Genomic DNA, 13,174 nt, shown 5'->3' on the forward strand with positions numbered 1-13,174 from the left:
GTTGAAGCTGGACTCCTCCATGCTTTGAGCCATCACACACAAGCTCACTGACAGCCTTCCGCATCTTGCAGTTCCTGTTGTGTGTCCATCAGCCTGTTCAGTAGACTGGACACAAAGTCAGCATTTGAATCCTCATCAACAGTGCTAGTATGTGATCTCACCTTCCAGTAGGATAGCACCCTAGTTTCTACACATTTTTGCCAGTGATTTACCACATGAAGATCCTTCCTCCAGCCTACCTATAAAGTGCACGGTAAGATTCTTACCTTTACAACTCTGATGAGGTCATTGAATCATTGAAGCCATGTTCTGGGAGCTGTGTTTCTTGCATTGAGCTCCTCAGCAACCTCTCCCCACTAGCAGTGGGGACGTTGCCTGGTGACTACCACCCCGCCACACACCCCCCCCCCACCCCCACCTCCACCCCTCCCAGAGAGGGAATATGAACCCTTCACCCTGCCCACTGTCCAGATCTGACCCTCCAATGCTGGAGGGCCTGGATATCCTTTCTGTAACTCTTGCGGATATTTCTCCACTTGTGATGTTTGCCTAGTGTTTGCAACCAGTGTGCACATCCCCTTTCAGAGGTGCTGGCTGCCTTTAGTTGGCTTCAAAAAATCCCAATTTTCCACTCCTCCTAACAAGTATGCAGCCAATAAGCAGTGTGTGTAATGCTGCCTGTATGCCTGCCCAGCTGCCAAATGACTTTCACATTGACCTTGTACCTACATGAACAGGTCTATGCAGTGGCCAATCAGAATTCTAAGCCATGTTTTGTGCTGTTGTATCTGCTCCCACTAGACTCTTTGTTGAGACTGCCCAAACTCATTTTGCATTGCCTTTACAACTCGAGGAAAGAGGCAACTTTTGCCCATCAGTCTGTAATGAATTCAGGCATAGATCCCAATAGTGAAATGTTGTTCTAACCTAATGCGCAGTTTTCATTGACCCATGGTGCTGAATCAAAAGACCAGTCTGAAAGTAATGCCTGTAGCAAATCTATGCACCAAAATAGAAGAAAAACTTTGTTGTTCATAATACACAAAAATATGTTTTGATCCATTTTAAAATAGTTCTCCTCCTCATGGTCTTTCCATGATGCCACAGCCTATCCTGACCAAGAAGCCATGAAAACTGTCTGCTCGCAACTTGTCTGTTAGGTCATTTAAGACATGCACAAGAGCTGTGTGGAGAGACTCACTCCCCAGTCTCCATTCCATCCCTGCAATTAAGAACAAACTCCTGATTATTCAAATCAAATACTATTCTTATTCAATTATTGCGAGGCAAAAATTGTTTTATGTCCTAATTCTAATGAATAGGTTGATGCATTTGGGTGTATTTTCACTTTTAACACATTTGTACAATTGAAATTGGAAAGTGTTGCCTTGATACAGTGGAGACTAAGAATGAGCCACATTTTTGGGATACAGTACAGCTGGCTCTATTCTGTATCTAGCCATGCTATACCTGACCTGAGAGTGCTTGATGTGAATGCTCAGAATGGGAAGTGTTTTATTTTCCCAGCATTTACTTCTATCACTTTGTTGTGCAGGAAAAACATTAATTTAAAAAAACACTGGCTGCATTATGAGTAGGGCTTTGATGAGAAGCTCACCTAAACACCTTTGCTTCTTTAAAAATGTTTCTGAACTTTAACCTGAGGCAATAGATTGGAAATAGGGATATAGTCTTTCATGCAGGATGATGGGAAGTTTGTAGGAATGGAGTGAGTATTGGGACAGATGTTTTGTTAGCTGCCCAAGTCTAAGGCGTGCATGGTGCATTGGCTGACCATTGTAACAACCGGTCGATTCAGTTTCTGTTGTTTATAGGGTTGTCGCTATAATGCTTAGCCAATTTGCAAAGCCAACACAGCAAGTCCAAAACCTACCCTTACTCCAAAGTAGGCAAGGAACACTGGTGTCCCAATTAATTAGCTAAATACCACACTAGAATGTCTTGCCCTGCTGTAGTAAGCACTTGGTTATTCCACCCAACCAACTAAAAGTTTTTCTCATGATGGTTAAATTTGAAATTTCTTTTTTCCAGAAAGGGATGAGAAACCTGTTTTCCTTAAGTTTGACATAACTGTTAAAATACCAGTTTAACTTTATCTGTACGCTGCAGCAAAACAAAATTATAACATTTTACACAAAGATGCTGTCCTGTGTACATTGCCAGCTATACTGAAGGAGATTCGTTTCAGGTATGTTAATATCAGAAATGATTCATTGTTTAATCTGCTGAGCTGCTGAACCAGTGAGTTAGGAGAAAAATATCAAACTGAAGCTTGCAGACTCAGAATTAGAGTTTTTGCACCCTGGTCGGAAATCTCAAAAATTCAGTGTGCATACTTACCACACTTGATCAGAAAATGTTAAGGATAGCTGAGTAAGTTCGTATGAGATGTGGCTCAGCGGCAGCACTCTTGTTTCCAAGTCCGAAGGTTATGGGTTTAAGTCTAACTTCAAAGACTTGAGCACATCGTCAGCAAGTACTTCAGCACTGAGGAATTATCAGAGGTGCTGTATTTGGATGTAAGAGATCCTGTTGCACTATTTCAAGGAAGAGCTGGTCTCCTCTGTGTCCAACATCTATCCATCAACCAACATGACTAAAACAGATTATTTGGTCAGTATTTAACTGTTGCACTAAAATTGGCTGCTGCACTTTGAAACATCTAGAGGGCTTTAAACTAAATAGTGGGGGAGGGTTCTGGAATGGGGATGCATAGGCTAACAAAGCAATGGTAGTATTACAGGACAGCTATTTAGGTATTGATACCCTGAGTGTGACAGGAAAGGACGGAGGGTACAAACATAAAAAAAAAACAGCAAATAGGGTCAAATGGGGAAAAAATGGTAAAAAGGCAAAATTAATGGCTCTTTACTTAAATGCACATAGTATCCAGAACAAAATAAATGAATTAATGGCACAAATACAGGTTAATGGGTATGATCTTATAGCCATTACGGAGACGTAGTTACAAGGAGATCAAAGCTGGGAACTAAATATTTAGTGGTACGTGACTTTTCGAAAGGACAGGCAGGAAGGAAAGGGTGCTGGGGTAGCTTTGTTAGTACAAGATGGAATAAGTACAATAGCAAGAAATTATCTTGGATCAGAAGATGTAGAATCCATATGGGTGGAGGTAGGAAATAACAATGGAAGAAGACACTGGTGGGAGTAGTCTATGGACCCTCTAACAGTAGCTATACTGTAAGACAGAGGATAAATCAGAAGATAATGAGGGCATGTAAAAAAGGCAGTACATTAATCACGGGTGACTTTAATCTTCATGGGAAAATCAAATTGGCAAAGGTAGCCACGAGCAAGAATTCATAGAGTGTATTCGGGGCAGTTTCCATGAACAATGTGTTGTGGATTCAACCAGGAATCAGGCTATTTTGGATCTAGCAATGTGTAATGAGGCAGAGGAAAAGACCCCCTAGGAAACAGTGACCATAACATGGTAGAATTTAGCATTCAGTTTAAGATTGAGAAAATTGGGTTAGAAACAACTGTGCTAAACTTAAATAAGGGTAATTACAAAGGCAGAGGGCAGAGTTGCTGGAGTGGAGCTGGGAAAGGAGTTTAGCAGAAAAGCCAGTTGATGAACAATGGCAGACATTTAAAAAAATAATTCATGACTCACAACAAAGAATTATCCCAGTGAGAAAGAAGGACTCTAGAAGGGGATAAACCAACCATGGTTAACCAAGGAAGTTAAGGATAGTATCAGATTGAAAGAAAAAACATACAATGTGGCAAAGATTAGTGATAAGCCAGAGGATTGGGAAAGTTTTAAAAAACAACGAAAGATGACCAAAAAAAAGGGAGAAAATAAACTTTGAGGGTAAACTAGCAAGTAATATAAAAATGGACAGTAAGAGCTTCTTTAAATATATGAAAAGGAAGAGAGAGGCCAAAGTGAACATAGGCCCCTTAGAGAATGAGGCTGGGGAAATAATAATGTGGAACCAGGAAATGGTAGAGGAGTTGAATAAATACTTTGCATCAGTCTTCACGGTAGAAGACACTAATAGCATTCCAAATATACTAAATAATCAAGGGGCAAAAGGAAATAAATACAATAACTATCACTGGAGAAAAAGTACTAGGGAAACTAATGGGGCTAAAGGCTGATAAGTCCCCTGGTCCTGATGGGTTGCATCCTAGGATATTTAAAGGAAGTAGCTACACAAATAGTGGATGCACTGGTAGTAATCTTCCAAGAATCCTTAGATTCAGGATAAGTCCCAGAAGTTTTGAAAACTGCCAATGTCACACCCTTATTCAAAAAGGAAGGGGGACAAAAAACAGGTAACTATCGGCCAGTTAGCTTAACATCGCCATTGGGAAAATGATAGAATCTATTATGAAGGATGTAATAGCAGAGCATTTAGAAATGCTTAATCTAATCAAGCAGAGTCGGCACGGCTTTATGAAGGGACAATCATGCCTGACAATTTATTAGAATTCTTTGAGGAGGTAACAAGCAGGAAAGATAAAGGGGAACCAGTAGATGTAATATATTTAAATTTCCAAAAGGCGTTCGATAAGGTACCACACAAAAGGCTACTTAATAAGACAACAGCCCATGGCGTTGGGAGTAGTCTATTAGCATGGATAGAGGATTGGATAACTAATAGAAGACATACAGTTGGGATAAGGGGGTCATTTTCAGGATGGCAACCTGTAACCAGGGGAGTGCCACACGGATCAGTGCTGGGGCCACAATTATTTACAATATATATTAATGACTTAGATGAGGGAAGTGAATGTACTATTGCCAAGTTCGTGGATGACACAAAAATAGGTGGGAAGGCATGTGGTGAGGATGACACAAAGAGTCTACAGAGGGATATAGACAGGTTAATTGAGTGGGCAAAAACTTGGCAGATGGAATATAATGTGGGAAAATGTAAGGTTATTCATTTTGGCAGGAAGAATAGAGGAGCTGAATATTATTTACATGCAGAAAGACTGAAGAAGGCTGCAGCACAGAGGGATTTAGGGACCCTCATGCATGAATCCCAAAAAGCTAGCATAGAAGTTCAGCAGATAATAGGGAAGGCAAATAGAATGTTGATCTTTATTTAAAAGGGAATGGAGTATAAAAATAGGGAAGTCTTGCTAAAACTATACAAGGCAATAACTAGACCACACCTAGAATACTGTGAGCAGTTTTGGTCTTCTTATCTAAGGAAAGATATACTGTTATTGGAGGCAGTTCAGAGAAGGTTCACTCGGTTGATCCCAGGTGTGGAGGGATTTTCTTATGAGGAGAGGTTGAGTAGGTTGGTCCTGTACTTATTGAAGTTTAGAAGAATGAGAAGCGACCTTATTGAAACATATAAGATTCTTAGGGGGCTTGACAAAGTAGATGCTGAGAGGCTGATTCACCTTGTGGGAGAGACTAGGACCAGAGGGCATAATCTCAGAGTAAGGGGTCGCCCAATTTAAGACAGAGATGAGGAGGAATTTTTCCTCTCAGAGGGAAATCAATCTGTGGAATTCTTCACCACAGAGGGTAGCGGCTGGGTTGTTAAATATATTCAAGGCTGAGATAGACAGATTTTTAATCATTAAGGGAATCAAGGGTTATGGGGAAAAGGCAGGAAAGTGGAGCTGAGGATTATCAGATCACCTATGATCTCATTGAATGGCAGAGCAGACTCGATAGGCCAAATAGCCAACTTCTGCTCCTATGTCTTATGCTGAGGTCTTATCCTCAGGTCATGAAAGGCGCTATACAATTGCAGGTCTTTCTTTAACTTCCAAAGCTACTTTTATATTGGTTTCATGGTGATGCCAGTTCGTGACCCAAAGACCTCAGTGCAATACCAAAGTAACTAACTGCATTCAGTCAGGCTAGCAGGCGGAAGCTGTTTGGGAGATGGTGTTTAGCTGTTGTTGTTGCCAGCTGTGGGCGCCTGCCAGCTGCACTGGACCCACTTGTTTGAGTTGACATCGCTCGCATTTCAAAAAAACTGTAAAATCAGCATTAAGTGCAGCTAAGTATTTGATGCAACCTTAAGTAAATTTCAAATTTATGGTCTCATCCTCAAACTTGTACACCCTCAAACGGTATGTCACAAGAAAGTGAAAAGTTCTGAGTCAGGCAGGTATAATGGTCACCTAAACAAAAAGGCCCAGTTAAGGTACCGGCAAGTTGGAATGAGGCAGTAAGTTTACAGGGGTAATTTTAACCATGCAGTGAGTCACCCCATTCCTGCAAGAAGGTTGGGTTAAAATCACCCCAAGTGTCTCTCTAATTCTTTCTTTATGGGCTTCAAAATAACGACTTTCTTTTATAAATACTAATGAATGTATTATTGCAATGCTCTTAACACAAAGGACATCATGTGTAAGGTCCAATTACATTAATTTATCATTCTCTCAGCACTGGTCATTTGAAAGGTCTTGTTTTGTTTTGTGCACTTTTGTAGTTGGAATATGAGCACAACGGGGGCCTTATCCAAAAGCTGCCCTCTATCCAGGAGGACGAAGAGCTCGAAGACGATGAGAACACACCCCTGGCTCCTAATGCAAATAGTACAACAGGAATAACGTCACCCATCAAAGTGTTTCACTCGCCTAAGGTTAGCAGGTGTTCACTGCCAGCAAAACACTTGGCCCAGCCAGCTGCTCCACCCACAGGAACCCTGCAGAACAGCAATAAGGATATTGGCAAAGGCAGACTTTTGAACAGCAATGGAAGCAAGCCATCCAAATTACAAATCCCTACTATAAACTGTACTGCAATCCCTGATCTCAGCCCAAGGTAAGTGACTTTTTGTGCCATTAAATAGAGACTCTAAGATAGAATCTATTTGTTATTTTTTGACTAGCAGTGAAGGTTTCATTCAGTTCATCATCCCAATGCAGCCAATTCAAATTGCACAAATCACATTCAACAGGTCACAGTCAAGGTCTTGCGTTTAATGTAAGACTTAATTGTAGCCCAAATTGAAAAGGATGTTGGGATATTTGGGAATGGTAGCTTTTTACCAAAATCACTGTGCTCTGACTATTACTTATTGTATATTTATGTAATACAGTGAATGAGCTGTCTTTTGTATAATTACAGAAAGGAGAGAATTGTAAATATTAGTGTATTTACCAGAACTCAATGAATGAGCTGCTTATTGGTCTTTTATAGTGTTTAGTGAATGGTCTATTTATTGGCATATTTACATATTCTACTGATATCTACAGAATCTGGTGAATGAGCTATTTGTAACTATGTTCACATAGTTTAGTGAATGTTGGTATTTTTGCAGACCCTTGTGAATGGTATGTCTGTTAACATATTTACCCAGGTATAACAAATGACCTATCCATTGATTTTTACAGGGTTTAATGAATGGACTAACCATAGGTAAAGTTAATGCTTCCTGTGAGTGGAACTGTACTCCAGTGAATGCTGCAGGAATCAGTGAATGCTGCAGGAATCAGGGTGTCTGCCAGTTTAATTATACCCTCTTATTCGGAGAGTTATGTGGGGATTGTCCAGTGAACTGTCACTTGGGCATGAATCTTCTGGTCACCGCAGCATTGCTGCTGCCTACGAAGATTTCCCTTATCTGATGCTGCTGCGCATTTCTTCAGCTGTTCGAAATGCACAGCGAAATGTCTCCCTGGGAACTCCAGCAAGCAGATTAGCACTGGGGGAAGAGAGGACACACCCCTGTTTTATGGCACTATCTGCCTTATTCTGGTAAATAGTTATAGTGACAGACTTTTAATGTCACAGGGTAGATGAGTGGATGGGTGACTATATGAGTGAGTGGGAGGATGGGTGAATGGGTGGGTGATTGGATGGGTTAATGGATGAATAGGTGAGTGGATGTGAAGTGGATAGTTGGGCGAATGTGTGGGTGGATGAGGTGGGTTGGTGGATAGGTGGGAGAGTGAGTAGTCAGGTCTGGTTGGGGGAGCAGTAGTCGGGTCAGGGTGGGTAGTTGGATGCTCGGGGGTAGTTGCGTTGGAGGTAGTCAGTTGGAGGATAGTCAGGTGGTCAGGGTAGTCGGGGGAGGAATCAGGTTGGGTTGGAGGGATAGTCGGGTGGTCGGAAGTGGTAGTCAGGTCTGGCCAGGGGCGGGGGTAGCCTGATCCGGCTGGGTGATAGTCTGATTTGGTCAGGTGGGTAGTCTGGTCCGGTCATGTGTAATCGGGTTGGAGGGTAGTCAAGGGTGGGTGGGTACTGCGTCAGGGGATTGTCTGAGGGTCAAGAGGAGATTGGGTGATCAGGGGAAGCCGGGTTATCGAGGGCGGGTGGTCAGGGGGTAGTCGGTTGGGGGCTAGTCTGATCCAGCTGGCAGCTAGTCTGGTCCGGTTGTGGGGGTTAGTCTGGTCCAGTCGGGGGGTTAGTCTGGTCCAGTCAGGGGGTTAGTCTGGTCCAGTCAGAGTTGGTCGAGCCAAAGGGTAGTCAAGGGTAGCCGGGGGCTGGGTCTGGGTCTGGTGTTGTCAGATGGTTGAGGGGGGTAGTTGTGGTTGAGGGTAGTGATCGCGGTGGTCCTGACGCACGTCTTCTGTTATATGCCTGATCTCCAACAATCTGGAGACCAGAAGATTTTAGCCAATATGTTTAACATCAACAACTCAGCAATGATAAAACTCAATATACAAAGACTGACTTTTGAGAAACACTATTAATTTTTCCTGATTTTGCCTCAGATGATGACTCTCAATATTGTGGTTCTGAACAAAAAAAAGGGAATAAATAACGTTGGTTTTAAAATTATATAAACGATGGGAAGGACTTAGGAAAAATATATTTCAAGTAATGCTTAGCAAGCTGACGTGATGGAGTTAGCTTGAGTATATTTGTGGAAACAGAAATCCTTTCCAGTATATGTAGAGTATACAGGGAAGGGGAAGAAAGTTCTGGGCAAAGTTGGACTTTCATCTCTGTCTCTGAGTTCAAACCTAGTCCAGACTAGTCCTATGAAAGCTTGGTCTCCCTGTCAGTTGTAAGGTTTCTACATGAAAGTTTTTTTTCTTTATTCTTTCATGGGATGTGGGCGTTTTAACTTCCCATTAGTGATTCATACAGCTGGACCTGGAATAAGTGGTCACCTTGAGAGCAAAGTGAAATAGCTGCGAGTGGAATCCATTGACTTACGATTTTCCATTATTTTTAGTGGGAATTTAAAACTGCTTTGGGCCCCTTTCATGGGAGCGGCTGATGTGTTTTCTTAGTCTGTGGAGGTTAGCCCACAAAGTGGTCAAAAGTAGCAGCAAATTTCTATTGAACTAAATGAAATCTCCTGAAGGGGAAAATGTCTGGCCTCAGGTATTTCTTCACTAATAGATTTTGTTCTTGTTGCTAACCTGTCAATTGTGGCCATGCTTGTAAGTGCCCTATTTCATGAAATTTGGTCTTGGAAAGGCTACTTGCAGGGAACAACAATGTACAATCAAGATATTAATCAAAAGTCACCCTTCAATATCTATTTTATTTAAGTACAGCTTATCCAGGCACAAAAGTTTTAATGTTTGGACACTTTTTGTGAAGTCAGTACATTTTATGGTAGGGTCTTTCAATGATATTGTTCACATTTTTACATAGAAACAACATTTAATATCCAGTATTGAGAACTCATTGGGTGTATATATAGATTTTCGGAAGTGGTTTGATCACATGTCACAAAAGAGTAATTTTAAAGATAGCGCACCAGGTCCCAAAGAGAATGCAGCCGCAATGGAGAAAGGAAAGGCTGGGCAGAGATAGTTGGGTAAATGGATGTTTTTCAGAATGGGCCATGGTCCAAGAATGTGTCCTGGGCTCTCTTTTGAGGCAGATTCTCTGATCGAAATGATGGAACTACAGACCTTGATTGCCCAAATATTTAAATCAATGGGTAGAAAATTATGGGATGTGGACTCCTGATTTCCTGTCCTGCATTGCTTGGCACCCAGTTGGAGAATCGACCCTTTGTTTTATATTTCCATAAATAACTTGCACACTGTGAGGGACAGTTCAGAAGGACAGATAATATGACAGACCTTGGGAAATGGGAAGTACATTATTGGAAACAGTACCAGTGAAAGCGGATGTTCCCTAGTTGGTAAGATTCCCAGGGCGAATGAACAGAAAGATATGATTGGACAGAAATATCCAAAATAACCCTCATTCATTTTAAGATTCAAGCCTAATTGGGGCTGATTTCCCTTTGATTATTTTACCGAATGCAAAATGAAGGAAATAGACGCAGAGGCCGAAGACCTTTCCCCAATTAGCATTGCTCCAGGATCTTTAGAGCTTCCTCCAATATGGAGCAAAGTGCTTGAAATATGTAGAGGCAATTCATTCCCATTTAAGTTTGGTTAGAGGGAGTGTTCCCAGTTCTTCATTCATCAGAAGGGTGCTCAGAGGCAGAGATGCCTCTAGGTACTGGCTTTGGGCTTTGCACCTGGATCCTGCCTGGTCTTATCCTTTAGCTGTATCCTGTATACCCACCCCCATTTCTTAGCCCAACGTCCATCATTGTATAGGCCTGTGCCAGGGTACAATTGAGACAGGCTAAGAACCAAGTTCAAGCATAACTCCATCAGCCAGGCTGCATCGTACTTAGAGCGTGTGGTTCCTTTCCAGCTTAAAGCACAGGGAGGGAAGAGAATTGGTGTCACCTCTAATTCAGCACTTGAATTTCTAGAACAGAGCACCTTCCTGTTGTTTCACATGCAGATTTGCAACCAAGTTAAAAGAATTGAAAATGGCACATTTCCACACAAATTAAGTTTTACTTTGTGCTCGACTAATGATCTAATCCATGTTCATTTAATGGAATTTATGCTTTAAGTGATAATCTCCTGTGAGCTTTTGAGAGCAATTGTACACTCAGAGAATTTAATATTTAGGTGTTTTCTGATGAGACTAACCACCTGCTATTTAGGTCAGGGTTGGATAAAGTAGGATGCTGGTGAAATGAATGGGCTTGGTAGAGGTCAGTGATGCGATCGGGTCAAATTTAGATAGGTTGCCAAAAATGTGATCAGATCAGGATTAGATTAGGTAGCATGTCAGTGTATGAATGGATTGAAGTTAGGTTAGGTAAAATAGAAATTACGTGCTTGGGAAAGGGTTAGGTTAGATAGAAAGCCAGTGATGTGATTGGGTTAGGATTTAATTAAATGGTATCAGTAATATGATTGGAGCATGATTAGAAAATTGTCCATTCTGCAACTGAAAGTGAAGGTAAATTATAGCAACACAAAGAAATGCACTACTTAAAATACACTATAAGTTTGGACAGAACTTTATTAATGTAATATTTGCTTATTAACGAATGGCAGAGTTTCTATCTATAATTTTCTATTTGGTGACCCCATTATCAGTACAGTCCTCTATGCATTTTTATTTGTTTGCCATTGGGAAAGGTGCAAGTAGCCAGAAAGTCATGAATTGCAACCCAGTTTATTTTCATGTTGTTTTATTTATTTGTGAATAGGTAGTTGCTTTTCTCTTGTTGTGGAATTTTGTCCCACAATCTGAACACTCTTGAGTAGGGGCTTTGTAATATAATGCAATATTGAGCAGGACAATCAGCAAATAATTTTCCGCAATATTATTGTAAAATTAGCCTACTCTCACCTAATTCTAGTTACAAAATAACTAAAACCCATTTTCTAAACTCATAATTTATTGATTCCCATTCAGTTTTGATGTGAAACTTTGTTTTTAACCATCACTTCCTGCCTCTTGTTAGTATGTTAAATATAGTTTCATTCGTGCATAAAACTGTCATTTTACTGTCACTTCAGGTTAACTACATGTCAAAGGACTAAGGAAATTTACTTCACTGGGAGTTTTTGGACTCATTAATTCTGGTCATTAGTTTGGGCTTGTCATACTGATGGATTGTTTTTAGCCCCAGGGGCTTGTGAAAAGTTTCAATTTACAACCAGAAATTGGTGATGTAAAATCTCCCAAGTACACCTGATTGGAGAGTGCTAGTTGATTTATTATCTATCCTTTTTCCCTGGTTTCATCTCAGTTATTCTTCTGGAAGTGTCTAACTGTTTTCCTGAACAGATTTCCTGCAACAAATTTAGTAATTGGACATATTGACAGTTCTCACGGAAGTGGTCACTGGGGTCAAAGGGGGAAAAATTGTACTCTGTAATGCCCAATAATCCAGCAAAATGTGGTTCAGTATGCCAGAAAGTGTACCTGATGCCATATTTATGCACAAACACTCAACGACCATTGGCAGAATACAGAGCAGGCAGGTACATGCTGACTTGATGTCAGCACTCCATTGTGGAGCTTTACACTGCAACCTAAGCCTTCTCTTAAACCCGCACTACCAAACTGGTGTCCAGAGGCATGAAGGACTCCCCACCATCAGTATTTAGAAGGATCATCAATTACTTGCAGGTTAGTTACTATTTTATTTCTTCTGGTTGTTGCTGCAATTCTATGTGTTTTGCGTGCATTTTCATACTTGGTTTAAAGTTTCAGTAGCCTACAGGGAATGGACTAGCTGGTGCTAAAGCACATGTTGGTGACTTAAAGGCTGTGTACAAACCAGTTGCTTCCAGATATGGGTGGGCTAGTAGATGTTCCTCTTGGCATTGACCATGATGGAGAGAATAAGTGAGTACACACAGGGCAACTGCTAGAAGAAAGTGGGCAGGGCAAAAGGGTTCTCAGCAACAACTTTCCTATAATGGCCAGCTCTGTCTCCTAATAGGAGTTAAAACATGTAGGCATGCCTCTTCCCTCCCATTAATTCCTGCTGCTTCTGGTTATGCACCAATCTTCTCCATGAAAGAGGGATGTTTGTTAGTCAGTGTCATGCAATATACTTGGGTGATGTGGCTGTCATGATTGAGTAACTGCCAGTGTGTGAGCTGCAAGTGTGTGAGACTTGCAGCAGTACTGAGTGCATGGGGATGAAGTGAAGCATCTGAATCCCAGGTGTGAGTGCTGATTGATGGAGATTGTTGGTAGGTGAATGATTTGGTTGTAGTGAATTAAGCAATGGATGAAGCTAGTGATGTAGCTGGTTGTATATAGCACTTAAAGAAGTACTCATGACCTTGACACCTCTTGTGAGATCATTAAACTTATTCCTACATTGCATCCAGCTTCTAGCATCGACCTTCACTGCTAACTTCTGAGCATGTGTCTGGAGGGTATCCGCACTCCCTGAGGATT

The 13,174-nt window shown here is 41.2% G+C and overlaps 1 protein-coding gene across 1 annotated transcript in view; it reads left to right on the plus strand.

Annotated features, from left to right (window-relative positions):
- kcnh3 (potassium voltage-gated channel, subfamily H (eag-related), member 3) overlaps positions 1-13,174 on the plus strand; it is an 856,837-nt gene that overhangs the window by 745,366 nt on the left and 98,297 nt on the right. The window contains exon 13 of the mRNA XM_041200258.1: positions 6,456-6,790. Coding sequence (XP_041056192.1) covers positions 6,456-6,790 — 335 coding nt within the window. The remainder of the gene's footprint in view (positions 1-6,455; positions 6,791-13,174) is intronic.

The sequence above is a fragment of the Carcharodon carcharias genome, chromosome 12 (assembly GCF_017639515.1).
Source record: "Carcharodon carcharias isolate sCarCar2 chromosome 12, sCarCar2.pri, whole genome shotgun sequence".
Taxonomy (NCBI): Eukaryota; Metazoa; Chordata; class Chondrichthyes; order Lamniformes; family Lamnidae; genus Carcharodon; species Carcharodon carcharias.